The sequence below is a fragment of the Mus caroli genome, chromosome 5, assembly GCF_900094665.2.
Source record: "Mus caroli chromosome 5, CAROLI_EIJ_v1.1, whole genome shotgun sequence".
NCBI lineage: Eukaryota > Metazoa > Chordata > Mammalia > Rodentia > Muridae > Mus > Mus caroli.
In genome coordinates, this window is record NC_034574.1 from 91,817,442 (window position 1) to 91,844,752 (window position 27,311).

General features: G+C 43.7%; 1 protein-coding gene across 2 annotated transcripts; it reads left to right on the forward strand.

Annotated features, from left to right (window-relative positions):
- On the forward strand, window positions 1–26,589 carry Bmp3 (bone morphogenetic protein 3). 2 transcript variants are annotated; one of them, XM_021163918.2, is made up of 3 exons: window positions 1–970; window positions 17,516–18,420; window positions 25,282–26,589. In XM_021163918.2, the coding sequence occupies exons 1-3, from the start codon at window positions 661–663 to the stop codon at window positions 25,471–25,473; spliced, it is 1,407 nt and encodes a 468-aa protein (XP_021019577.1). In that variant the 5' UTR covers window positions 1–660; the 3' UTR covers window positions 25,474–26,589. The 2 variants fall into 2 exon arrangements, with proteins under 2 accessions (XP_021019577.1, XP_021019576.1); XM_021163917.2 differs by having other exon boundaries at window positions 13–970; window positions 17,516–18,490.
- The last annotated feature ends 722 nt before the right edge of the window (window positions 26,590–27,311 follow it).

Sequence of the window (27,311 nt, forward strand, 5' to 3'; positions counted from 1 at the left end):
GGCTCCCTGGTTACTTTGCTCCAGGCTTCTCTCTTCTGGAGGTAGTCTTGCCCCAGCTGCCTTGGGAAGGCGAGCCAGAGGCTAGAGGGAGAACTCGCTGCAGGCGGACCGGACAGATCAGATCAGGACAAGAAGGAACAGAACCAGTCTCTCTGTCTCTGTCTCTCTGTTCGTCGCTGTCTCTGTGTCTCTGTCTCCCTGTCTCCCTCTTTCTCTGTCTGTCTGTCTCTCTTCACACAACACACACACACACACACACGCACACACACCACGTCCTCTGAGAACTCAGCTGGCTGCGACAGCGCACACCCCGCCCCGGCGCGCGTCCCAGGCTGGTGGAGCGCAGATCCAGATCCCCATAGCGGCCGCCCGGCCGGGTGTTCCCAGTCTCAGGTGGCACGGAAGGGAGATCCCGCGCTTGACAACTCGGCTGCGCTCGCCCAGACCTTCCGCCCTCCGGCTGGCCGGCGAGAGGAGCTGAGCGGGCGCGGCTGCCACTCAGAGCCCACCTGTCGACCCTCGCGGCCCCGGTCCAGCATTGCCCGGCGCCCAGTGTCCGTTCCGCAGCTGGAGCGCCACCCAGGCTCTGCCACCATCCCTTTCGTCTCCGAGGTGTCCCAGGCGACCCGAAGTAGCGTGGTGCGACAGCAGGACTTCGCTATGGCCGGGGCGCGCGGGCTGCTGTGTTTGTGGCTAGGTTACTTCTGCCTGAACCTGGCACAGGGACAGAGACCAAACTTGCACCTCGTGGGACTCCGTGAGACTGAGCCAAGCGACCGCACGACAGGTGGTAGCCCGAGCCCGGACCTGCGGCCGCACGACAAGGTGTCGGAGCATATGCTGTGGCTCTATGACAGGTACAGCGGCAGCAGTAGAGTCCAGGCTACCGGGACACCGGGCTCGCAGCTCCCGGGTCCTCAGCCCCTGCGCGGTGGTAACACGGTCCGCAGCTTCAGAGCCGCAGCCACAGGTGAGTGGGAGGGAGAGGGAGCCCATCCCACCCCGGGGTGCAGAGGACAGCCCCTCCCGCCGTGCCACTCCACTGTCTCCTGGCAGTACACTGTAGGGCCCTTTCTCATATGCTGCCATCCGGTCCCCTCTGCCCTCTCGGAATTTTCCAGGGGCGTTCCGGATAAGCCCAGTTTGAGCCCAGCTGAGATGGGAAAGCAGAAGAAAAGCTGGGACAGTGGCAGGGCTCAGTTAGAGGTGCAGCAGGAAAGAGGCCAAGGGAGAACACCCAGGGTCCAGAAGCCCTCTTCCAGGCACCCCTACGGAGATCTTATGCTGATGATTTAATTGCTCGGCAGAAATTCCCTCCGACGGGCTTTGGCAGCGTTTAGATTGAAGTGAATGCCATTTTATGCCAACCCTGGGCCCAGAGAGAGAAAAGCATACTCAACAGGCACTTCTCCAGACACAGAACTCACTCTTAACTCCTGCGACCTTTGGGTTGCTATATCTGACACGTTCTTCTTGATAGTCCCCTAGTGGCAAACACACAAACAAAACCAGGTGTGTGAGTGTTTAGATTATTTCTAACCCATCTGGCAAATAAGTCTTGCGAGATCCAAGCTGGGAAGAGTTAGCTTGGGAAGAGACCTCCTCTGGTGGAGAGTAAACACCTCTTAGTATCAGCGATGAAAATCTCATCTTCCCAGCTTTTTTTTTTTTTTTCAACACAGATCCTTGAGGCTGAAATTCATGTCTTAAAGCCACTCCACCCCTAACCCTGCCAGCTCCTGTGCTGAAGCGAACAGTTTATAATAACAGCGTGAGGGCAAATTTTCTGGCCACTCACTGTTGATCTGCTTTAAGGATGCACTGGGGTTTGTGTACATTACGTTCAGGATTAAAGGAAAGGTGACTGAAAAGGCTGCCTTCCAGATTTGGGTTGAAGAACAGTCAGGAATGTTCAAGGGTGGAGGCTGGGTCTCCAGTGCTCTCTCCATTCTGTCCAAAACACTAGATGAATTTTCTCCTGACCTCACTCATGAGGGCTGGGAGCGGGGAGGGGGGGATATCCACCAAGGAAAGCCACTGTGAATTCACTCTGGAGCTAACGGGCACGACGCCATTTACAATAAATGTGAGTTATGCTTTTAATGCAGAGAAGAAGTCTTTAGCTAGAAGCTGAGCTAAGCCAAATTTCACTTGCTTCGTAGACCCACGGGCAGGATCTGGAAAGAGCTGTCCTCTACTTAGGACCTAGAAACCTATTCTGCCTGCTGCTGAGCATTCTAGCCACTTGAAGAGACCTCTCTAATAGCCCTGACACCAGTGACCCATCTGTTTACATTAGTGCATTGCTGAGGGCAGAGCTGAGCCAAAGAGCACCGTGGGACTAACAAGGTCTGGAAGGAAGCTGGTGGGTGGGCAAAGCAGGTGGCAGTAAGGAAGATATTTAAATCATCCTGGCTTCGATATTTCTATTTGCTTATGTTCCCAGAGAGTAGTTGGGGTATCCAAGTGACAAGCCATTTTTGCATTAACAGATTTTATTTTTAGCACGTGTAACAACATTTGAAGGTAAATTTGGATTTTTTTTTTTTTTGTCTCTTCCACACATATTGTTTAGCTACTGATTTTAGACTAAGTCCTGGTTAACAACTATTTGCCATCTGGGCTCTTGCTCTTTCTACTCATTATAATTCCAGCATCCATTGTCAGCCTCACTGTGTCTTATACCATCAGATGATAAACTCTTTAGCAGAGGCCAGACACTCCCTTGAAATGATGGCTTGCCCCTGTGAACATATATACAAGGCTATGCTCCCTGACAAGAAAAGTAATTTCTTAGCATCCTACAAACTGTCTTAATAACTTATTCATCAAATGTAGACACTAGTGTGTGTGTGTGTGTGTGTATGTGTGTGTGTGTGTTGTTTTGTGGAAGCTGAAGTGTCATGTTACCTCCCTAGAGACTCCTGGAGAAGTGGCTCAGGTTGGACTCTTTCCAAGAGTGTTTAGTTGCTCACACAGTGAAAGGATTTTGTTATAAGACCTGTCTGGCTATAAGGTGGCAGGACTCCAGAAGGGGCTAAAGCTTTTGTACTTCTTTCTCCCTTCATCAGCACCACTATCCAGACACGCCCTTCGTTGGGTGACCCGAGTTGATGTAGGCAAAAGACACTATCTGTGTTAATAACTTAGATCAACCTTCCCAGTTCAACGCGCTGAAGTTCCACAACATATGCGCTCCTCTATACCAAAGATGTTACAGGTTTTGTGGGTAGTCAGGTGCTTGTGCTCCATGTACAGAGTGCCCAATGATCTGCCAGGCTCTCTGAGTGATACACAGCCTTAGAGAGCCATTTGCTCCCTGGAGCTCACCTGACTAAAATCATTCATTGTTTTGGACCTAGAGTATCTGAAATGTAGCTGCTGTGGTCTCCCTCTGACTACTGTGATGGTGGGTGGCACTGATCCTAAACACACTTTCTGCTAAACTCTGCTCTCCTCTCTCAGCTCTGGGAGGTCAATGTGCCAAAACCATGAGCCTGGGAGTTGTGGGGGGCGTGTCTTATAAGCTTTTCCTCTGATATGTAAGAGTTTACATAAAGGTGAGCTTTATCTTTCCCTTTGCAAAAAGTGATTCACAAAATTAGGGATGACAAAGAAGGCCACGTTGATAGAAAGCCATCAGCCGGAGACAGAAGGGCACGGAATTAGCTTTTATTTTAATCTTGGTTTAAGTTTGTCCTTAGCTACTATGGGCTGACATAATATTTTTCTTGAGGTTTTCTCCTGTCTTGATCCTTTACAGTACCTAATTTATGCTTCTTGTTTCCATAGACACTTGTTCTTACTTGTCTTACTCATAAGGTCTCTAGGAAAAGCAACGAGAGCTTGATTTTCTTATTTTAAAGCTATCTCTACTTATGACACTCAACTATGAAAAGATTATGCCCCAGTGGATAAATACCATCTTTAAGAAAAATATATTTGCCTTCACAAATAAGAGAAGGAAATATTGAAGTAACACAGACTCACACTTGAATATTTTACCTCAGTGGAAAATGACAGGGGACCCTTACCTACTGTGAACCAAAACATTTCAATATAAAGAACTGTGATTTTAACATATTTCTAAAAAGCAATGCTAACAATAAGGCTGTAGGAAAGTTGATATGTGACCCAGGCCTGAAAAATCACTACTTGACTAGAAGCCCAAGCCCTGAAGAATCTGTGTATCAATGGGAAAGTGCAAGTTGTTGTTGTTGCTGCTGCTGCTGCTGTTGTTGTTGTTGTTTCCATGGCAATAGGATGCAATAACTTTATTGGAATATAGTTATCAAGGTTCTGGGCACCTAGAAACAAAGCTTGAAGCTATAGAGTCCTTGGCTTGTATGATGTTTTTATTTAGAGGACAATAGTACATCTGGAAGAGAGGAGCTGGGGTACACAGCTGCTTTGAATTACACACTACTTTGAATACATGATAGCCTCTAATGAAGTCTTACTGTAATAAGCAGGACAGCTTTACAATCCCTGACATTTAAAAATCCATAATACCATGAATTCTCGATTATTCACGCTGGGTGGAAAGGAAAAAGAGAATGAATTATATTTAAAAAAAAAATTCAAATGTAGCTTTGTAGTGAAGTTACGCACACTCAAAGACCGCAGGAGACCAACAGAGGTCAGTATGAAAAACTCCTAAGCCAGTAACTCATTCAAGCAGATGGTTTACTCAATTTTATGGACTAAAATCTATGTGTAGTAAGGAACTGAAAGGAAGACATACCTTACCTGAGCTGTGGAAGTTCATAACTGCTTGTTCGGTTGTTTCAAATATTTTTAACTAGAAATATGAAGGCCAAATTTACTTTTAAGTACTTTTGCATTATAAACTTTTGTCTTAGGAAGGAATATTGAAGAGAACAGGTTCTTTCATGGAAGGAGAAATGGGCGTTATAATATATCTGCTGAACAAAATTTCAGCATACAGAGCTAATTTCAAAACCCTTTCTTCCTAGTGGCCTAATCTTATTGCATAAAAGAAAACTTCACAGAAAGGGGTCTCTGGAAGGTATTTATAAAATTGAGGTGCCAAGGTCAAATGAGATGAAAAGAATGAACAGTGTGGGACCTATCTGTCCCTTTAAGGGCTGTTCTCCCCTTAAAAGAGCATTTTTTTTTCTTTTTTTCCCCAAAAGAACCTTCTAAGAATTATGGCCCTAGGATATCTAGTTGGAAAAACACTGGGTTAAAAGCATCCTAATTTACCATAAAAGTAGATCTGCAAAATTCAGTGAGTGTCACGCTGTGCACAGGCTGGGCTCTCCCCTCACAGGGCTAGGGGGGTGGGGTTACGAGACTGCATCATCACTTCTTAGATGTGGGTCCATTTGGCACCGCCCTATCTTCTTTTCTCCAGGTTATAAACTTCTTTAACTGCAGAGTCTCTGACTTTGCATTTCGTCTCCTCCTCCTCCTCCTCCGGATTAGTTTTCTTTCGTTGTTTTCTCCCCTGTGGTTGATTTTTGTTTGTTTTATAGACAGCATAATGGCTTGAAAGGAAAAAGTTATCTTATTTGTGGAGCAATACAGTAGTGGGGGTAAGTACCACTTCACCAGTCTTTGGGTCCACATTCAGAAACATTCACTCAAGACCTCTCTCAAGTCTTTTATTTCTCTCCAGTGTATGCCGTATTTAACAGAAATGCTATCACATCCATCGTCTATGCTATAACCATATTTCTGTGACACACTATGGGACAGAACTTTTATTCCCAAACTTTGATGATTTTCCCTTTAGTTGGATTTGCAAATCCTGGTAGTTAGTGTCTTCATCATTTTACTGTGGTAGCAGTATCAGAAAGTTTGATTTCTTATGGTTATGTTAGGGAATATGTCATTAAACAGAATTTGGGGGTGGGAGAGGATGAGAAGGCAGAAGGCATGTGTTGTATGTGTGAGAGAATGCTATGGCATATCTAGGTACCCTTGCAAGCCAGATGAGGGTGTCAAATCCCTTGGAGCTGGAGTGTTGAGAAGATGAACCTCTGCCCTCCAAAGGTTGGCTGGTCAGGTGTCTTTCCTTTTAATAAACCCATTAGTCACAAACTCTACAGGTGAGAAGGACAGACATACAGTTTCCATAACCTTCCTCCACCAGGGAGAACATCACTTTCCAAAGAGAAGCTCACCATAGTACAAGGATTGCCTTTGTCCACTTCAGTGTCACTAAAAGAGCTGAATGGGACACAAGATAGAGTAGTAACCCACATTTCCGTGAGAATTATCTGAATCCCGAACACTCTGGCGTCACTCCAGAGCAGTGTCCCTCGAGGCTCAGAAGCTCCCACACTCCAGGCAAAAGCACAGACCCAAGCTCTAGCCCCATAACTTGCTTCAGAAGGTCCTGTGGGCGACAGAAACCTCTTGATGAGGTGCTTGCTGCTGAGCCGTGCCCCACAGCAGAACACTAACCAGCCTCAAGAAATCGATTAGAAAGTATCTTTGCAACCCTGTTTTGCTCAGCAGCCAAGGGTAAGACAGAACTAGCCACTTGCTGAAAAAACGGGTTTGGAATAGCATGGGTTGTACTGTAAGGTGAGCTCTCTGTGTCCACAACCTTCCACAATGCCCTGTGCTCACCAATATGTACTTACTCCCGACGTTTGCGGTGCGTTCGTGCTTCGTGGGAAACCAGGATGAAGACGCTTCTGAAACATCTGAAGACTATCCCAGGATTCTAAGCTCATCCTGTATCTTTACATCGACTTTGTCAATGGTGTTGCCCTCTGTTTTCCTGAGAGACAGACCCTGGCTCGGTTTGCCAGCTCCACAGATGAGAAGTGAAGACTAGCAGTGTTAGAGAGACTAGCAGCATAAGTGTTAGAGAGACTAGCAGCATAGCCAAGAACGGGGTTCAAACCCAGCTCTTCGGCTTAGCCGACAGAAAAAGAAAAGCTTCCTCTGGGAGAAAAGTCCTTTAGCTCAACTCAGCAGCTACACTCAGGCCAGTCCTCACGTGAACTCACCACGGGACAGAAGGCAAATGGGTGATAGCATATCACACTCTAGCTGCCTAAAACAAGAGAGCTGTAGAACAACAAATCTTCACACACACACACACACACACACAAACATACACACACACACACATATAAACATATATACACACACATATACATACACATACACACATAAAGATATACACACATATGAACTTATAAACATACACACACATATATATACACACATATAAACATACATACACACACACACACACACACACACANANATATATATATATATATATATATATATATATATANANAGAGAGAGAGAGAGAGAGAGAGAGCATTTGACAGTCCCTTACTTAGTAAAATAAAAGAGAATTAGCTGAAGTTAGTAATACAGGGTGATAATTTTGCCCAAGCACTTTAAGTGTTAGTGTTTCCAGTCTAGCCAAGGCTACTGTTGCCCTGAGAAGAAGAACATGAAGTAGCCTGAAGGAGGAGTCAACAAACACTTTAGGGTCATTTCATCCACAAGGCTATTTTAGATAGATGAAAAAGAAATCTCTGCCTTGAACAATAGCCACTTTGTCCCTTAGGGAGGCTTTGACAGCCAAGTTGCTTGCCTCTCTCTCACACCTGCAAAGGGTTTTCAACCTAGTGGGTGTGTTAAAGTGCGAGAGAATGGAGCCAGGATTTACTTACCAAGTCAGCCTTTCCAAGGCAGAGTTTCTATCTCATTTTGCTGTTTTGGGGAACCTGCCATAGTTTTCTGTGGGGGTTCCCACAGACTGGGGAACCTGCCACAGTTTGCCCTCTGGCTTGAACTTAAATGCACAGTATCTAAGTTGCAAGATCAGAAAAGAGAGTAGCAAAACTACCAGCCAGGAAGCCCAGCTTTAAAAATAAATTAGCCTTAAAATAATTTCCAGTAGGGCATGTTATCACTAACATAGAAAATGAGAATATTCTACTTCATAAAATAGCTGCTCTAAATAATTCTTCCTTTTAAAAAAATGAACAGGAAGGGAAAGTAGAGGGTCCTCAGACTAAGAATGGCTTTTACCAGCTTTGGGGGATTGGAACTTACTTGACAAACTCTTCACTTTGGTGTTAAGTAGAGAACACTTGAACTTGGTCAGTTTAACAGTTGTCTATCTGACAAATTGAACAAATGATCCTCAGTGCATAGTGATACAGAGTGTAAAACTAAGCAATGCGTGTTCAAGGAGTCGCAGGACCTGTCTGCTCCCCTCCCTGGGGAGTTCACAGTCTCGGAATGCCCTTGGGTGGAGGCTCTGTGCACGTAAATAATTAGTGAACAGTTTTCCATTCTAGGAACACATGCATTATCTCATCTTCGGTTGATGTTTTGATTCTCTGGACACAGAGCATGGCTGTTTGAGGATGCCACAAAACTTAAGCATTTGACTGAGTCTTCCAAACAACATAGAATGTCATGCCTCATGTTCGCTTCAGAGCCCCTGTCAGGAAAAGGAAGGTAGCCTGGAGAAGTGAGGCCTAAGTTAACAGCAGAGGACAGTCAGCCAGTGACTTCTGTGCACTGTCCCCACCTGCACCCCCACCCCAGGCACTGGACCTTTCCAGCAATTCAGCGTCCCTTGGAGAAAGAAACAGAGAGTGGGTGTGGAGACCTGTGCTTGGTTACATATTTTCAGTATGACTGAAAGGCCTTTTCCCTCCTTCCTGGGGATTTAACTAGTCATCAAGCTTTCATTTAGCCTATTTGCTTTAAAATCAGACTTTGCACAGAAAGCTTTCCATTGTATCTGCTCATTCCCTTTGAAGCCTTTCTCTGGCGGTCACTAGGGACAGGAACTTCCTCTGCCTAGCTCCTGAGATACTGTCTCAGCTACTCACAGAGGGTGACTGAACAAAAGGGGGGCAAAATGGTCCTGAGACCCCCTAAATTAAAGCCTAATTACAAGCTCCCTTGAATTAGAGTCCACTCCCTAAGCTCAATTTTGGTTTTGCTTTTCAGATAGAAACAGAAAGGCATCTTCCATCTTTATTTAATGATCAGACCCCTTAGAAAGTTCACTGCAAGCTGGGCGTGGTGGCTCACACCTTTAATCCCAGCACTCAGGAGGCAGAGGCAGGTAATTTCTGAGTTTGAGGCCAGCCTGGTCTAGAAAGTGAGTTCCAGGACAGCCAGGGCTACACAGAGAAACCCTGTCTCGAACCCACTCCCCCCACCAAAAAAGAAAGATCACTGCATGGAACAGGCCATCCCAGCTCCCCTTTCCAACAGTTGCTAAGGAGCCAGCTGGCTTCTGTGCTCTTTCATTTGTGACAAGTGAATAAAACTGGTATATTCCTTTTACACAGCAGAATAAAAAGCACTTAATGAATTCTGCTGACCGTCCAAGCCCTACCCGAAAGTTAGGAAGGCAGAGAGCAAACCATGGCCCTGTCGGTATGGAGCTCGCCTTGTCAGGAACGAATCATGAAGAGTGATCACAGAGACAGGGTCCTAGCCAAGGGAATGGATTGTTAAGATAAGCTTGTCTTTGCTTTCAAGGGAAAACAAAAAACAAAAAACATCTCAGCCCTAGGTGGAGGAGGTAGGTGGAGGAGCTTATCTGGCTTGCTCAAGACCCTCGGTTCAAGCTCGAGCACAGAAAGCCTCCTTCCAGTTCTCAGATATGATTTAAAGTCAGAACACAAGGTCGGAATTGGCAACACTGACCAAAATGCAGTGGCGAGGAAAATTGAACTTGTTCTGAGTTGCCACCAAATAGAATGAAAATGGCGCCACCTTTTGGTAGCTGAATTTTTGTTTAAAAAAACAAAACAAAACAAAAAAAACCACAGCCTCCTTCTCACTGTCTTCTCTGTAGAAAGAAACCTGTTGTGATTTTGCTGTTTCCCAAGAGTACTAAGACTAAGACGTTCTCTGGTTCCTGAACACCCTCTGCCACAGTGTGAGGACGCTCCAATAGCAGTAGACTTGCGATGCCTTCCTGAATGTCCCATAGACGCTTCGCAGTTAAGTCAGAGTCATGACTTATATGAGTTTGGAACCAGATTGCATGCGGCTATGACTCTCAGATACCAGTCTCACCTATGGCACTGGAAAGGCATGCCTTTCTGAAGCCTCTCACATAATCAAAAACAGTTCTTGGGGTTGGGGAGATGGCTTAGAGGTTAAAAATTGTATCCTGCTCTTGGATAGGATTGGAGTTTGCTTCTTAGCACATCCCTTCCCTCTAACCTGGTGCCTCACAACTCCTAGCTCCAGGGGGATCTGAAGCCCCTCTTAAAGGATGTAGTTATTGCTCCTCAGCAATGAAGCATCTCTCTACAGCACATGGTGACCATTGCAGAGCTACAACTAGACACAGTGAGGAGATCAATTGATCACGGAGATTCCCAACCCCAGCGGATACATCTGTTACATGGCTCCCACATCCATTTCTCATGCAACCTTGTGGAAAAGGAGGAAGAACATGTATAGAAGCCAGAAAGCCAGATCTTCTATTAGAAGTGGGCTGTACACACAAGGTCTAAATAACAACAGTGTCGATATATATGCTCACACCAAAGGGAGAGCATGTTACTGATGTCACAGGGTCCACCCCTAGACAAGAACTATAGGGAACTAACGACTGCTGAGAGAGGTGGGGAGAAACCTCTCCCAAGAATACGTTCCCTAGTCAATTATCCAACACAACATGGTCAGTCCTGAAAACACACGCATGCACACACACAAAGATGGACTCATGGACTCAGCGGGTTGTATTTATATATGTGTACGGTATGTGTGTGTGAGAGAGAGGGGGGCATGATCAAAGGAAAAGAGAAGAGTATCATTTTGAAAGGGGGGGTCGTAGTTATGGTTATCATTGCTGTGATGAAACATTATGACCAAAGCAACTTGGGGAGGGGAGGACTTATTTGGCTCTGTCATCAAGGAAGTCACGACAGGAACTCAAACAGAACAGGAACCTAAGGGCCTGAGCTGCTGCAGAAGCCATGGCAGGTGCTGTTCACTGACTTGCTCCCCATGGCTTGCTCAGCCTGCTTTCTTACAGAACCCAGGACCGCTAGCCTTGGAATGGCCCCACCCATATGAGCTGGGCTCTCTCCTATCACTAAATAAGAAAGTGCTGTACAGCGCTGCCTACAGCCCAATCTTATGGAGACATTTTTTTTTAATTAATATGTCTTCCTCTCAGATAAGTTTAGCCTATGTCGAGTTGACCTAAACCAGCAGGAGAGGACATGAGAAAGAGTTGAATGGAGGGGGCATTGAAGGGGTTGGAGAAAGGAAGTGTTGGGGGAGAGTGATACAGTTCTATTTTAATTGAACATATATTCTAATGGAGAGGTGCCTCCGTGGTTAAGAAAACTGACTTCTCTTCCAGGGGACCCGGGAATTACTTACAACTGTCCTTAAGTAGTTCCAGGGTATCTGAAGCCCTCTTGTGGACTCATAGGCAGCAGGCATACAACATGGTGCCTAGGCACACATGGAGACAAAATACCCATGCATGTAAAATAAAGTTAGATGAATGTTAACATTTGAAAAGGTATTTAGTTAAAAATTAAAAGAGAGCAAACAATCGTTGCGTAGCTGTCAGTCCATGTGTTCTTTCTCCTTGTCAGATATTCTTATTTATTCAATCTGAAGCTGGGGTGTGCGTCCCAATCCCTTCATCTCCAGGACTTTCTCAGTTACTTTTCTCCACCTCAGTAATTTAGACGAGGACCAGGATTAAGAATGATGCTGCGTGTGCATGTGCTGGGTGCAGTGTGCAGTTGGTACTTGCTGCTAGGCAACTGTAAGTGTATGAGCTAATTTTGTAAGCGAATGAGGTCCATCTTTTTTTTTTATTCATAGTACAATGTCGTTGACACTTAGAAAAGTGTTAAAGTCCATTTTAAATTTGTGATTGGAAATTTAAATCCATGTGTCTGCCTACTTAAGAACACAAGAGTGGTTATTACAATACTTTCCTCTCACTGATATTTAAACTTAGATACTCAAGCATATAAGGAAAATTGTACAGGAACCTCGGATAAATAGAAAAGCATGCAAAATTCCTAATTTTTTTTCATTTCACAAAAACAATTATTTGAAGTTTAGATGGGGTGGCCTAGGTCTACAGTCCTAGCACTTCAGAGGCTGAGACAGGAGGCCTTCTATGTGCGTCCAGTGCGAAACCAAGTTCAAGTCTAGTCTGAGATGTAGTTTGAGATCCTAGTGCAATAAAAGTATTTGGAAAGTTAAATTACTTTAAGATCTAAAAGGAGAAAAAGTCAGAAAGTACATGCTTAGTAATTGCCTTGAATTTCTCATAGGGAGAATTTATCTCTCTCTTTAAAAATTTTATGCTTCCAATTTCATAACGTCTATAATGAATTTTAGTAATTTTTACCCCAAGTTATTCTGTCTTGCCTCCCTTCTTTCTACCACTGAACCCCTTCTTCTTACCAGCTTTCAAGAGTTTCTTTCATGGCCATAGTTGGAGGATCTTTGCCAGTGTTTATATGACACTTAACTACTGCTATGTACTCATGGGTTCAACCCCATGAAACTCTTTAGTATATGCGTGTAATATGTTGCATTCTTGTCTGTATTGAGGCCTTTGACATCCAGGGAGTACCGCATACTTCCAGCATGTATCAGTTAGACACAACCTTCCCAGACATTGGTTAGCTGCTGTTTAATGAGCCTGTGTGCTGAGTCCTGTATGGAAACTCTTGTAATGAATCCTCACAATAGCTCTGTAGGTAGAACTCCTACTACGTTTGCTTTATAGGTGAAGAGTCCAGCACGTTGGGAGTTTAGGTATTAACTACAGTGCATCTGAGTCTTGATCATGAGGTCGAGACTTTGAGATAATGCACTGGGCTGAAATGAGGGCAATGGAAGAAGGCAATGCGAGAATTCCGAGAGTCAGTTGAGACTGAAGATTGGAGATGGGGGTGGCGGAAAGAAGCAGATGAGCTTACCAAGTGAGATTACGACACCCCATCCTTGAGCGCTCATCCATCCCAGGCTAGTGTGCCTGTGGGTAACCGCTCATTGCCACGTACAAAAAATAGGGTGTGTTCTCCTCCTTGCTTTTTAAATACCCCTCAGCTGTGTGGAGTTTGGGGAAATGTGTATGTTGTGGCGACTGGGCTGAATTACGGGCAGAGCCCCTGGACAGCCTAATGCCGTGGCTTTGTTACAGAGGTCTGTAAGATATTACCCCAGTGTCATGGATCATACGAATGTGTACAAATGGCAGTTTTCTCCTTTGCTTCACACAATGTTAGAAATGAACAAAATATGTTTCCCATTGCACTTCCCCCGCGCTTGGGGACCTGATGAACTCATTTTAAGTTTTCCACGTCTTTATAAAAATGTTTTGTTTTTGCTGAAACGTGTTTTTGATCAAGAACATAATTTCATGATTGCGTGTGTGTGTTTCTGAAATAAGTACGTATATGGAACAAGTGCATGGAGGCGGGCTCTCTGGGACAGACCCCGGGGGCGGGATTCTTCCAGTTCAGCCTCAGCTTAGCGGGAACTCACTAGGCGATCCTTTGAGAACTGGTTTCTACCCTTACTAACTAGCTTCCCTGCTCTTTCAGTTACATATTTCTCACTTATAAGAATGAGAAATGTGCCTTAATAACTTCACTCATTTTTTTCTTGAACTATTTACATTTAGAGTTTGAATTCAATGTGGAACTTCAGGCAACAGCACTATGTTGCTACATTTTTAAAGGCGTGGCTAATTTGTTCAGCCACAGTATACAAATTCTAAGATCACCCAGTCCATGTTTTGTAAAGTAGAGAGAAGGAGCCATAATTCCTATAATAATGACAGTGCAGGCTCAGATCACAATACTAATTTACTAATTTAAGAAACATTAGAACTTTCATGAATGATACACATATCCCATTAATTGTGATGACACCGGAGATGGACACTCTAGTCAAAGACTAGTTTGGTGGCTTCCAACAAATTAGATGTGGCTCCTCACACAAAAATTCTGATGGAAAAGTCATAGTGGTAAAGTAGGCAAGTGATTTAATACGACAATAACAGACATCTCAGATCATCTTCAGGGTACTGACGTGAGAGCTTTGGGTTTCCAGAGAGGGGGAAAAAAGGTGCAGCATGCAAATATATGCATAAGTAAGAAGTCCTGGACAAACTGTGGTCTGACTGTGTGCATTGTCTAAGTTCTAGTGACTCTGGGTGAATCCTTATCCTTTAAAAGGACATTATGTTTTCCCAAATGATTCCTCCTATAGGGGTCTAGGGACAGTTTCAGCATCCACCATGACAACGTGGTCGTTCTGTTTTAGGTGATAACCCCATCATAAGGTCAACAGGCCTGTAAGGTTTTCCTTTTGCTGGAAATCTATGTGACCACATGTCTGGGAGGTCAAAGCCCCTGTGGCAAAGGGGACAAGAAGGTGGCACTGGAGAGGCTGACAGTGAAATGCCTTCTTTGCTCTCTTCTCTCTGTGGTCATACTTGAGGGGGAAGTTGTGTACATTTGGGTCTTGTCAGGCTGCACCGCCAGCCAGATTTCAGGCAGTCAGTCATCCCCTCAGCCAGGAATGAGTCTGAGTCCCATTGGTCAGGAATCTGATCCAGAGTCAAGGAGAGATACAACATGGACACAAAGATGCCAGGCTTCCATGATGCTCTCGTGGTCTGGTGACCCTGTGGGGGGAGTCCATGCTCCTTATCTGAAAACAGTTTCTAAGTGTCTGTTGCAACAGTCTTTCCATTTTCATGAATGAGAACAATAGCTCGCCCAGAGTTGCAAGGCTAAGAAGGGACTGAGGCCATTATTAAATCCAGTTCAAATTCGAAACCCTGTGCTTGCACTAGGAGGATGAGTAGATGGGTCACTGAGGTATCTGTGATGAGGTACCATCTGATGAGCTCTTGGTATTCCCCAGAGCTCACCCATCCCCCGCTACCACACACAAAGTATACTAGTGTACTTTAGTTTCCATACATGTATGGTGCATCAACAAAGAGAAACCAAACTAGAAAAGCTGGTCATCCATCTTTGCTGTACACTTTTCTACCTTTCTTTTAAAAATTAATTTATTTCTTACACTCCATATTCCATTCCCTGCCTGCCCCCACTCCGACTGCTCCACATCCCACACCTCCTCCCTACCCCCACTCCACTTATCCTCTAAACTCCCTGGGGCCTCCAATCTCTTGAGGGTTAGGTGCATCATCTCTGAATGAACACAGGCCCAGAAGTCCTCTGCTGTTTGTGTGTTGGGGGCCTCATATTGCTGGTGTATGATGTGTGTTTGGTGGTCCAGTGTTTGAGAGATCTTGGGGGTCCAGATTAATTGAGACTGTTGGTCCTCCTACAGGATTGCCCTTCTCCTCAGCTTCTTTCAGCCTTCCCTAATTCAACAACAGGGGTCAGCTGCTTCTGTCCATTGGTTGGGTCCAAATATCTGCAGCTGACTCTTTCAGCTGCTTGTTGGGTCTTTCGGATGGCAGTCACGATAGGTCCCTTTTTGTGAGCTCTCCATATCCTCAGTAATAGAGTCAGGCCTTGGGACCTCCCCTTGAGCTGGAACCTACTTTGGGCCTGTCACTGGACCTTCTTTTCTTCGGGCTCCTCTCTGTTTCCATCCCTGTAATTCTTTCATACAGGAACAATTATGGGTCAGAAATGTGAGTGTGGGTTAGCAAAATTAACTCCTGTCACCTTAGAGAGTTTTCCTAATAGAATTCCTCACCCCCCCAAAAAAAAGCAAGAAAATGTGTTGAATCTGTTCTGTATTGGTTTCTTTTAAGAAGTTATTTCTGGGCTGGAGAGATGGCTCACCGGTTAAGAGCACTGGCTGTTCTTTCAGAGGCCCTGGGTTCAATTCCCAGCACCCACATGGCAGCTTACAACTGTCTTTAACTCTTGTTCTAGGGGACCTGACACCCTTACAAAGACATACATGGAGTCAAAATACCAATGTACATAAAATAAAAATAAAAAGTTATTTCTTTTGAGACTATGATATAATTTCATAATTCCTCCCTCGCCTTTCCTCCCTTCAGACACCAACATGGACCTCTCCTTGATCCTTCTCACTGAAGGGAAAGTTGCATAACATGAGATTAACTATTTTAAAGGGAATGGATGATAAAGCGGGAGTTAACGTCTTCCGGATAACACACCTTCATATCTACTCTAATAATTAGGAGTTCTAGGTTCCATCAGCCAGAAATCAAGCCTCAGAAAAATTAAAGACTTTCTTCCCTCATTCCCAGTTGCCGCTTATGCCCCAAGGGGCCCCTCTGCTCCTATCATTATGAATTTAACTATTTTGGATAGTGTGTACAAATGGAATTAAACAGTGAGAGGGCTTTGACATGTGGTTTCCTTGTCTTGCTTAACTTTTCAAGGCCCATCCATGTTTTTAGCACATATTATTGTCCCCTTTTCACAGTAGCAGTGTTCTGTTTCATAGATGCACCAAGAGTTGCTTATCTGCTCAGCAATCAAAAAGCCAGTTCTTGGGGTCAGCTGTCTGTAGATGTGGTCAAACCCTATAGTGACAGAGTGTCTTGGCTGTCAAAAGATATCACTCAGCTCTTAAGGAAGGCCAGGAGCCTTATATCTTCATATATACCAACAATGCTGCCATTTCTGAGCTGGAAAGCATGCTCTCTAGCTTAGAGAGGTCATAGGTATCCATGAGGACCATTTGGACTGGTCCTACCTTTGGCTACTGTGTATACACTTACTTGAGTGCTTGCCTGTCTCCAGTTCCTGAGGAATTATTTTATCATATGTTAATTTCCTGGTTAGGTTGTTTGTTTGTTTGTTTGTTTGTTTGTTTTTTGAGGAAATACCAAAGTGTTTTCAACAATAGCTGAATCCATTTATATCTTCTCTAATGTTTAGAAGGAGTTCCATTTTCTTTCCACAACCTTTCTGGTATTTGAGGCTTTTTTGTTGTTGTTTGTGATACATGCCACACCGCTATAGTATGTACCACATGACTGAGATTTTGATTTTTATCTCAATGATGATTTTCTGTATGTTCTCACATCCATACCAGTCACTTGTATGTATTTGATATATAGAAATAGATTGGAAATATATCTTTTCAGGTCCTCTGTGAATATCGGTATCTCTGTTGTTGAATTAAAACTGTTACTTATGTATTGTATTCTGGCTACTAAACGTTTAGAATCATAGGCAGCAAGTATTTTATGATAAACATTTTATCCCATTCTGTAGAGCATCCTGCCATTTTCTTGGTACCTACCTTGAATGTGCAGGCATTTTAATTTTGATAAAGTCCATACTTTTAAAGTTTTACTTGATGACATATTTTCCCTTTTGCCGAATGCATTTTGTGGCATACAAGAATCTGTCACCAAGTCTAAAGTCACAAAGATCCCTGCCCCATGTTTCCTTCTAAGAATTTCATGGCTTTAGCTGTTACATTGAGAGCAGTGATTTATTTTGAGTTGAATTTTGAATGCTGTATTAAAATAGTAGTTCCTGCTTACTTCCATTTCTCTCCTTTTCTTTCCTAGGAACTCTTCAAAGGAAGGGGTTGCACACCTTCAATCTGACTTCTCTAACCAAGTCGGAGAACATTTTGTCAGCCACACTGTATTTCTACATTGGAGAATTAGTGAACATCAGCTTGAGCTGTCCAGAACCCCAAGGATGCTCCCATCACACTCAGAGACAACACATCCAGATAGACCTCTCTGCATGGATCCTCAAATCCAACCAAAGCCAGCTCTTGGGTCATCTGTCTGTAGATGTGGTCAGACCTTATAGAGACAGCGTGTCTTGGCTGTCAAAAGACATCACTCAGCTCTTAAGGAAGGCCAAGCAAAATGAGGAGTTTCTCATTGGGTTTAACATTACCTCCAGAGCACACGAGCTACCCAAGAAGATGCTGTTTTTCCCGGAACCTTATATCTTGGTATACGCCAACGATGCTGCCATTTCTGAGCCAGAAAGCGTGGTATCTAGCTTACAGAGACACCGAGATTTCACAGCGGGAACTGTGCCCAGACTGGATAGCCACGTCAGAGAAGCCCTCTCGGTTGAGAGGAGGAAGAAGCGCTCTACTGGGATCTTGCTGCCCTTGCAGAACAATGAGCTACCTGGGGCAGAGTATCAGTACAAGGAGGAGGGACCGTGGGAGGAGAGAAAGCCTTATAAGAGCCTTCAGACTCAGCCCCCTGAGAAGAGCAGGAACAAAAAGAAACAGAGGAAAGGGTCCCATCAGAAGGGACAGACGCTGCAATTTGATGAGCAGACCCTGAAGAAGGCAAGGCGAAAGCAGTGGGTTGAACCTCGGAACTGTGCCAGGAGGTACCTTAAAGTGGACTTTGCTGATATCGGCTGGAGCGAATGGATTATCTCCCCCAAGTCATTTGATGCTTATTACTGCTCTGGAGCCTGCCAGTTCCCAATGCCAAAGGTAGCCGCTGCCGCCGCCCTTCACCTTGTGCTCCTTTCATTTTTGCACGGGGTAGAGGAGTATGCTAAGTGTATGTTTTCATTTAGAAACCTCTATTCAGACCTTTATTCCTAACATTCTAAAGTCTAACAAAATGGGCAATGTGGCTATGCTTGGGTTTCCTTTGATGATCTTTAATGTAATAGGAGGTATGAAGACTATGAAAAGCTTAAGTGCATAATATACATTTTTTTTTGTTTCCAAACATGACATATATCCAGCCTTGTGGTCACTTGTAAAGATACACCTGTCCACAGTGCGCAGGCCCTAGGTGGCAGAAGCTGGCCTCTGAGTGGTGTTCCAGGGATGGAGGGATATTGTAGAAGCAAGAGGAAGTGCTAACGGGTGTGATATTCTGATGTAGAGTAATTTTAGATAAGCAGTTTCTTGTGAGCTGAGCTGTCCCAGTACCAGTCAAGATCAGGGTCCAGCTAGGTGAACTGACCGGAAACCCTGCAGATGCTTAATTCATTTGCTTGACTGCTAAACACAAAACACAAAGGCAAAACAGGGTGCCCTCCCCCTGTCTGAAATTACCTCCGTTTATTTCAGAAGGACCAGGGACCGCATTTTATATCAGCATGTATTCAGAAGTGTTTCCAACTCCAATGACTCTCCTTCAAAGCAAGTCCAAAGGACAGCTCCCTAAAGAGCACACCCTACAGTAAGAGTTAGCTCTACCCTCCAACATCCAGTTAAGCATACTGCTTCACTTCCATCTCAACTTACAACAGCTTAAATCTCCACGGCACACCATACGGTGACCAAATGGACAGAATGTAGAAAAGGAAGAAAAGAGCATCTTTAGTAAACTATGAATCAGTTCTGCTTTTAAAAATAGAGAAAAAAGCCGGGTGTGGTGGCGCACGCCTTTAATCCCAGCACTCAGGAGGCATAGGCAGGTGAATTTCTGAGTTCGAGGCCAGCCTGGTCTACAAAGTGAGTTCCAGGACAGCCAGGGCTATACAGAGAAACCCTGTCTCGAAAAACCAAAAAAAAAAAAAAAAAAAAAGAGAGAGAGAGAGAGAGAAAATGATCCTTCGCCTCTTAGACTGTCAGCTTCACTTCAGGGATCTTTATTATTGTATTGGTATGCTAAGGTCTATTCCTAGACTCACTGACTGGCATGCACATAGAAAGGGCTCTACACAAGGCTAAGTCAGCCTCTGGGCCAACAACCCATCTGAAACCCTATTTTCTTCATTAGTTGTTTCAGAAAGATGAGCTTTGTACATCCCTTACGAAGTTGTCTTTCCAGTGGGATTTTTGTAATTTCTTATTTTAAGAATCCAAACATGGGCAGCTAACGAAATGGGAAATGGCTCAGTGGTTAAGAGTGCTAGCTGCTCTTCCAGACATCCTGAATTCAATTTCTAGCAAGCACATGGTGTCTCACAACTGACTGTAATGGGATTTGATTCACTCTTCTGGTGTGCATGAAAATAAATCACACACACACACACACACCTATATCTATTCTTATCTCTATCTCTAATCTATCTACATCTATCTATCTACATCTATCTATCTATCTATAATTCTTTTAAAAAGAATCCAAACATAAAGTAAGGATTATGAATTCAGGGCTGTGTCACGTGCCCTTTCTTGTTGGAAGAATCATGAAAGACCTTCACTGCTCAGACAAAATGTGTTCAACTGGGGTGACACTTAGAATCTTGGGTGTAACCAAGATGGTGACTGTACAAAACAGAGATATGTCCTATTTTACAGTGTGGCTTGCTTTGTGACACTGAGATGCGGGGGTTGTAATCCAAAGCTGACTTTATGTCAGAGTACCTGATTTTAGGTAGGTCTTAGGACTTGTCCAAGTAACCTCCTTCCCTTAGCCCCATGAGATGAAGTTCTTCTGGGTAGCTTAAACAAAAAAAAGTCTTGTTCCTTCCTCACTCCAATCTCCAGGCTCCAGAGACCACACAGATGTAGATGCTCGGTCCTTTTGCTTCTGGATGTTTCCACCTCTCTCTAGTCTTTCCCGACTTGTGGCCATCGGCTTCATTGTACCTCCTTTTGCTGTTTATGAGCCCACTCTCTTTATAAGAACTTGACTGTGGTTCCTAGTGATGAGAAGAAATCATCCCTAGAAGTTTCCAGGGGATAAGTTAAGAACCACAGAGATGAATTTAGGGAAAAACAGACGATAGAGCATTCACAGAATTAACTAATAATGCTTGGTCCTAAGTGGAAGTCAAACAGCTTGGGATCCTGTTAATACGTAGAATCTGACGCTGTGCGTGTGAAGTGGAGGCTGCAGTGGACTCTGTGCATCTAACAGTGCCCAAGGTTAACCTGCTGGTTCACAAACCTGCTGTTTGGAATAGCAAAGTAATTAGTTCCTTTTGGCTTGGATGTTGGTTCCACAGGACTAAACAACAATGGCCCCTTAGATTAAGTCCATAAAACTTTCTGCATGTTAATTTTTTCTTCAACACTGGAAAGACATGAAACAGTAGAGCAGCCTACATGGAATGGGTACTCTGTAACTGTCTGTTGTTGATCTAACGAGTGGCCACTGAGGAGACCAAGTGGCATAGTAGAGTTAACTAAGCTGGTGTCTAAGGAAGCTCTGCGCAGGGAAGGCAAGAGTGGCAGGAGGCAAGGAAAGTCACCAGGCAAGAAAGGTTTTGTAAAATTTCAGCCCCTTTACAAACATCACAAAACTGAAAAGAGAATTCCCCCTCCTCTGGGTTCAACAGCCCATGAGCTCTTCCAGGGACCTTCTTCCTGGGGTGAGAATGGAATCGAAAGAGAACCTGTTGTAGTAGCGGGACTCATCACATTAATTGACACTTGGAAAAGCAACAGGTAGCAAGGATACAGGTGGAGGTCTTTTCTCTGAGGTTGAGATTTCCCCTCCCCAAGTTGAGAGCGGAAGTTTGGTGTCGCCTTGTGTGGAACTGCTTAACATTTAACATTTGACGTGTGTTAGGGGTTCCCTTTAAGCTCCCATGACTTTGTATCTTTTGGTCAGTACAGTAACAAAGGAGGATGGGGAAAAAACTGATGTAAAGGGAATGGGGTGGTTAATATGTACCGTTAGCAAGTGCCTGCGGTGGCATCCAGAGTGGGATATTTAACTAAAAATATAGTCTGAGCAGCAGAGGGAAATGAAGGCCTCTGGTCAGATCAGCAGAGCACACGTGGGCTGGCTGAAGTGCCAAAGAACTCTCAGAATTTAGATATACATTTTGCCTCGGAGGAAAGTTCTCCCAGGCCAGATTCCTCTGTTTAGGGGCCTCCTGGTTTTTTGGCCTCCTGGGCGAAATCCCGGCCTATATGGCGGGGTTCTTTGTCTGCAAAAGTCGACAACCTGCTCTATAATTCAGAACATCTGTGTTCTGCCTTCCCCAAATTCCAGGCTTTGCCCTCTCGCTGATTTCAATTAGATAGTCTCTGGGCCATCACACCCATGTGGGCTGGACTGGAATCGTGTAGAGAGAACCTCATGGCCCAGGTCAGGAATGAAGCTCTCAGCCGATGACACACTCTCCCCTTCTAATGTCCTGTGATCAGATTTAGCCAGAGGAAAGCATCCACAGCTTGGCAGGTGCAAGCCTGGCCCCTGTAGATTTCACTCACAGACACAACACTTTGGATTTTTCCCCCTAATTTCCAGCTCTTACAGCCAGTCTGTTCTCCCCAAGAAGGACTCTCGGAAGGATGCCATATGATGGAAAAAAAATACCCAGATAGGCAGAGCCAAGTTCTGTGCCTCTGCCTCCCTCACCACCTTAGCAGCAATGGAAAACAGAAATTTCAAATGAAAATGATTGATCCATGGTTCCTGACAGAGATCCAAGGAAACAAGAAGGGTTAGAGGAATAAAGTTAGTTCTGCGAGGAAATGTGCAAAAGCTAGGAACAGCAAAGATGTAGAATTGAGCAACACATCATTGAAGTACTTTGAAGCAAGCACTCCCTATAAAGAGTTTCAAATTTAATGAATGCAAAATGATAGGCTCTTAAAGGGTCTTCCAGTTGTCATCTTGGTCAGGAAGATGAACACCACAAACACAAAATTTGACCAACCTCAGCCGAGTCTCACCTGAATGGTGGAGGAGGTGCACCCTGTCATTTAAAAGCGTGGCAGGTGTGGAGAGGAGCTCAGATTTGCACTTGGGACTGGCTGGTATCAGCTCTAAGCTTAGACGAGAGAGAGCCATGAGAAACATGATCCTAGCTGGAAAACAATAATTCTTACTGGCAGCATGCTTCGCACCAGCAAATGACAGCATGGATTACTTCTGCATGATGTGACTATCTCTGGTAAGGGTAGCTCCGTCAGAGGATTCCATAGCAAGAAAATAGGGGATACTCCCTAGTCATCTGAGAGGTCCCTGATACAAAACACCCCAGAATCAAGGGCTTGGGCCTGACTCTGGTGAGCCCACTGGAGAGATTACTCAGATATCCATTCCTAAACCCATCAGTTCTGACTTAGAGAGAGAGAGAGAGAGAGAGAGAGAGAGAGAGGAATTTTCCCCTAGGTAACACCCATGAATATTTTCCATATCTATGCCAAGTCACTTGCACAGAACCTTTTATTTTTGTTGATAGGAGTTATTCCTCATAAATGGGTAAAATGGAGAGTGTACTATATTTCTTCTAAGTATTTCAGCCACTTAACAATATTGCTGCTACGGTGTCTAGATACACTATTCTAGGCACCGAGGGAGGGGTCGCGTAGCCATACCAATGGCTCAAGTACTCATTTGATTAAGGCCACCTACACTACATGACACCCAGGCATTAAACATTAACCAGAAAGAGTAACAACAGACAAACTGACTATAACTGCCTCTAACACTTTAGAAGCAAGCTATTTGAAAGGCTGAAGCTTTCTAATAGCTTTCAGTCAACAGAAGAAGTGGAAGCCAACAATATTCATGCCAGCATGTGCCCTGCTGTGTTCCAATGCTCAAGGCACATCCTGTAAACTTCACAGACTCACAGAGGTCTTTGGCTTTTATTCTTGAATATTAATTATGTGGAATAATGGGAATCACTGTGACATTTTCATAGACTCATGAATCCTCTTTTGATTCCCACATTTTTTTCTGATAATTTTCATCCAGTAAAGTAAACATATTTTAATACAGGACAAACAATACGTAAGGTACAAATACTAGGAGCCTTTAAAGCTCAAGGTGAGAATACTTTGCTTTGTAACCAATTAGAACTAATTGACCAGTTAATCAGCCAATTAAAGTTATTTTTTAAAGACATTCTTCAAGTTACTAGAATGCAAGAGTAGAAACATCCTGTAGTGTTGACAGTAGTTTCTAAAAATCATTTTACAAAAATTGAACTGTAGTGTATAGGATTCTTAAAAGATGGAGTGATTCAAATAACATCTCCCTTCTTCTGCCAGCACTGGTCCTTTCTTTCTCTTGCTTTGCTTTTCTGACAGTACATCAGCTTTCCACATCACTTTCTTTTCCTTTGGCCTGGATGCACCCTTAGCCCCCTAACTTCCCCATGTTCCTGTCCTGGTGCTCTTTCCAGGCTGGATTCGAGTCCCAGTTCACGAATCCAAACGCCTCTGAGCTGTAAGAAATAAGAGTTCTAGCTGAAATAAAATTGTCCACTTGTGGCAAATACTCCTTCCCTGTTTTGTTCTCTGTCTTTCTTTTAGCAGAGAGTCTCATGTAACCTCGGGATGAGCTTTTCTGCTCCACCCGCAAAGCTGAGGCTGGCCTTTAACTCGTGAGTTAGGATTGCAGGGTTGTATCCGTCTTTTTGAGGAACAGCTGGGATCAAACCCTGGCCCTCACAGATAATGGGCAAGTGATTTTGAGCCACAACCTCAGTCCTAAAATTTCTGCTTCTAAATGTATTTAAAACAAAGCTAATTACATCCACCTAGGGAAATACTAGGAGAGTTGTGTTTCTGGGCACTGCGGCTTCTCTCCTGGAGTTCTTCTGACCACTCTGGGCTTGAGATTGGGACTTTTTTCAATACTTCTAGAGAGGGTAGAGCTGTACATTGCTTCCTAAGTAAAACACATTCTGTTTTCTCAGGGAAGAGATTGGATCAAGGCTTCCTTGACCAAACTCCTGTCATCCACGAGAAAAGCTTAGACCCCCATTCTTCACTCCCAAAGGACACAGTCCATTTTAAGACTACCAAGCCACCCAGTTTAAATTGCCCATGGAGCAACAGTGACCCCCAGTGGTCAAAGGTGTGGTCTTGTCAACCCCAATTTGTAATCTGAGCTGGATAGTTGTATAATATGAATAAAAGATTAATCCTTATGACAACAAAATAAATTAATAATTAGCCTTTACTCCACCTAGTTTAATTTTAATAACAGTGAATAAATTCTCCTTTATAGTTGATGGTTACTGTCAGTGTGTTTATTGAGTTCTTTAATGGTTCATAGAGGGTCAGGGACAATTCTTGTTGTTTGTTGTTTTAATTAAAAACATGGGGAATACATTAATTCCATGGTTGGGGGCTAAGTTGTTTCTAATTAAATGATTCCTGCTAACAGAATGGAGTTCAAAGTTTCATTGTACTAACCGGCTGTTTGACTTCAGACATGTCATTTAGCTTTCTGAGTTTCTGAAAAATAAATAAATAAATAACGTGACCAATTTGTTGTGAAGATTAAAGGCACCACCTACAAAATTCCCGGACCCTAACAGGCACTTTATAGATGATACATCCTTGGAGGTAGATGAGTTTGGGCTGAATATTCAATGATGTGTGCCTCTTTAGGACTGTTCAAACAAATTCATTGTCTGTGACGAGACCCGAGGAGAGCGGCTTCACCTAACATGTTGCTCTTATTTCTCTTTCCAGTCTTTGAAGCCATCAAATCACGCCACCATCCAGAGCATAGTGCGAGCGGTGGGGGTCGTCTCTGGGATTCCCGAGCCTTGCTGTGTGCCGGAAAAGATGTCCTCACTCAGCATCTTGTTCTTTGATGAAAACAAGAATGTAGTGCTCAAAGTCTATCCCAACATGACAGTAGACTCCTGTGCTTGTAGATAACCTCGTCAAGAACTCACAGATGCTCCATCCAATCATTAGTTGGGTTTTATGGGCTTTTTTTTTTTTTGCACTGCCAATGCATTTTGTCCCAAAAGATGTTTTATAGCAGGAAGAAAATGAACAAATAGATTGAAGGTTCCCACCAAACAAAACCGGACTGTATTTTCCTTTGAATGTAACTAAAAGTGAGATTTTAGTAAACGTGGACCTCTATTTCTGTTGTTTCTTAATCACATAAGAAAAATTGTTACTCAACCTGGTTTTTTAGAAGTGTTAGAGAACACAGTGACTTATTTTTGTATTGGGCTTTAAGATTGGGTGGGAAATGACAGCAATAACTTATCATTTGTTGCTACTCATAAAAAGAGGAAAGGGAAGTAGATAGGAGCCTTGGAATTTTTTCTCACTAGGTGTCTTGCCTTAGGCTCCTGAGCAGACTGCAACTGCTAAACACCCATCTTTCTTTGATGTTCATCGGGAAGGTTTCTGAGACTTGTCTATCCTGGGTTTTTCTCTACAATCATGGTGTGAGTCGAGCTAGTGTGTGCAGAATACTAGTTTGAATGTGCGTGTGTCAGCTCGCTGTACCTCCTGTAGAAAAAGAAAAGGCTTCCTTAATATGGTTCTATAGCTGCATCATCATGGCATTCCTTTGTTGTCGTCAATAATATCATATTCTGGCCAGCACCAATCCACTGATGACTGCATTATCCAAGAGCCTATGCCAAGAGCAACGTGTCACTGATTGGAAATACAGATGTTTTCAAGGCCTTGACTCCCAGAAAAAGAGAGCCAAAGGCTTCAATTTTAAAACCCCGGGTGTCGTTCTTCTGTAGTTTTCTTTTTTCTTTTTTCACTACACATATTGTCATTTGCTCTAAGGTAATTTAGGAAGTGCTTCCTGAAGTTATTAACTTTAAAGTTTCCTTACCACTATACTCTCTCTTCCTGTGACGTTGTTCATGGATGTTGAGGCTTACAAGCCGTTGTTAGAAATGACCAAGTGAATTACTATCTTGTGGTGACTACCATGCTCCACACCTGTTTCTAGGGTCTTCTCCCCAGAGATCAAGACACTGTCCTCAATCATGGACCCTATACTCCATCAAAGCCTACAAAAATTATTCACCAGGAAAGAGAGTCAACAGAGACACAGTTTCCATTTCCACTTGTCATAAGTATGTCATCTTTGATTTCTGCTGTTGGAAGTTGTTTTATCTTTCATTAACAGACTTGTAAGGTATCTCAGTGGGTAACGGTGCTTGCTACCAAAGCATTCCTGGAACCCACATGGCAGAAGGAGAAAACCAGCTGCCACAAGTTATCCTCTGACCTCTATACACACACACACACACACACACACACACACACACACACTGAAAAAATTTAAAGATCTTCTGGTAACTGTAATTACCTGGAAGATGGAAGTGATTTCACTTCATAGATGGTTGGTCACTTTGTCTCTGAGGACACTCCTGATCTTAAATCACTCTTATATGATGATTAGATATAAATGCTCCATTACAGAGCATGTATGAGATCAGAATATATGTTTTTCCCATCTTTGCCTGTAGCTATCAGCTGTTTAGTCATTATGAAATAGTGATGGAGTGTGTCATGTTTTAAGGGCATGGCAACTCCCATGGGTAAAGCAAGAGGCTGATCTGTTTAGCTGGACATGCTGAGAGTTTGGTTTCTAAAAAGCTGTTCCATACATCACCTTTCAGGGGTCATAATAAGCAGATACAGAAATGGTGCAAGTATCTCTGTTCATAAATCAGACGAAGCAACAGGTTCACTGTGCAGTGTTCTATTTGAAGGCTATTACATAAGACATC

Excerpts from the sequence above, each read along its gene's own strand:
- Bmp3 (XM_021163917.2), top strand. The coding sequence starts at position 661 with ATGGCCGGGGCGCGCGGGCTGCTGTGTTTGTGGCTAGGTTACTTCTGC. Across the intron at positions 971-17,515 it reads CTTCAGAGCCGCAGCCACAG|GAACTCTTCAAAGGAAGGGG; the intron begins GTGAGTGGGAGG and ends TTTCTTTCCTAG. Across the intron at positions 18,491-25,281 it reads GGTAGAGGAGTATGCTAAGT|TCTTTGAAGCCATCAAATCA; the intron begins GTATGTTTTCAT and ends TTCTCTTTCCAG.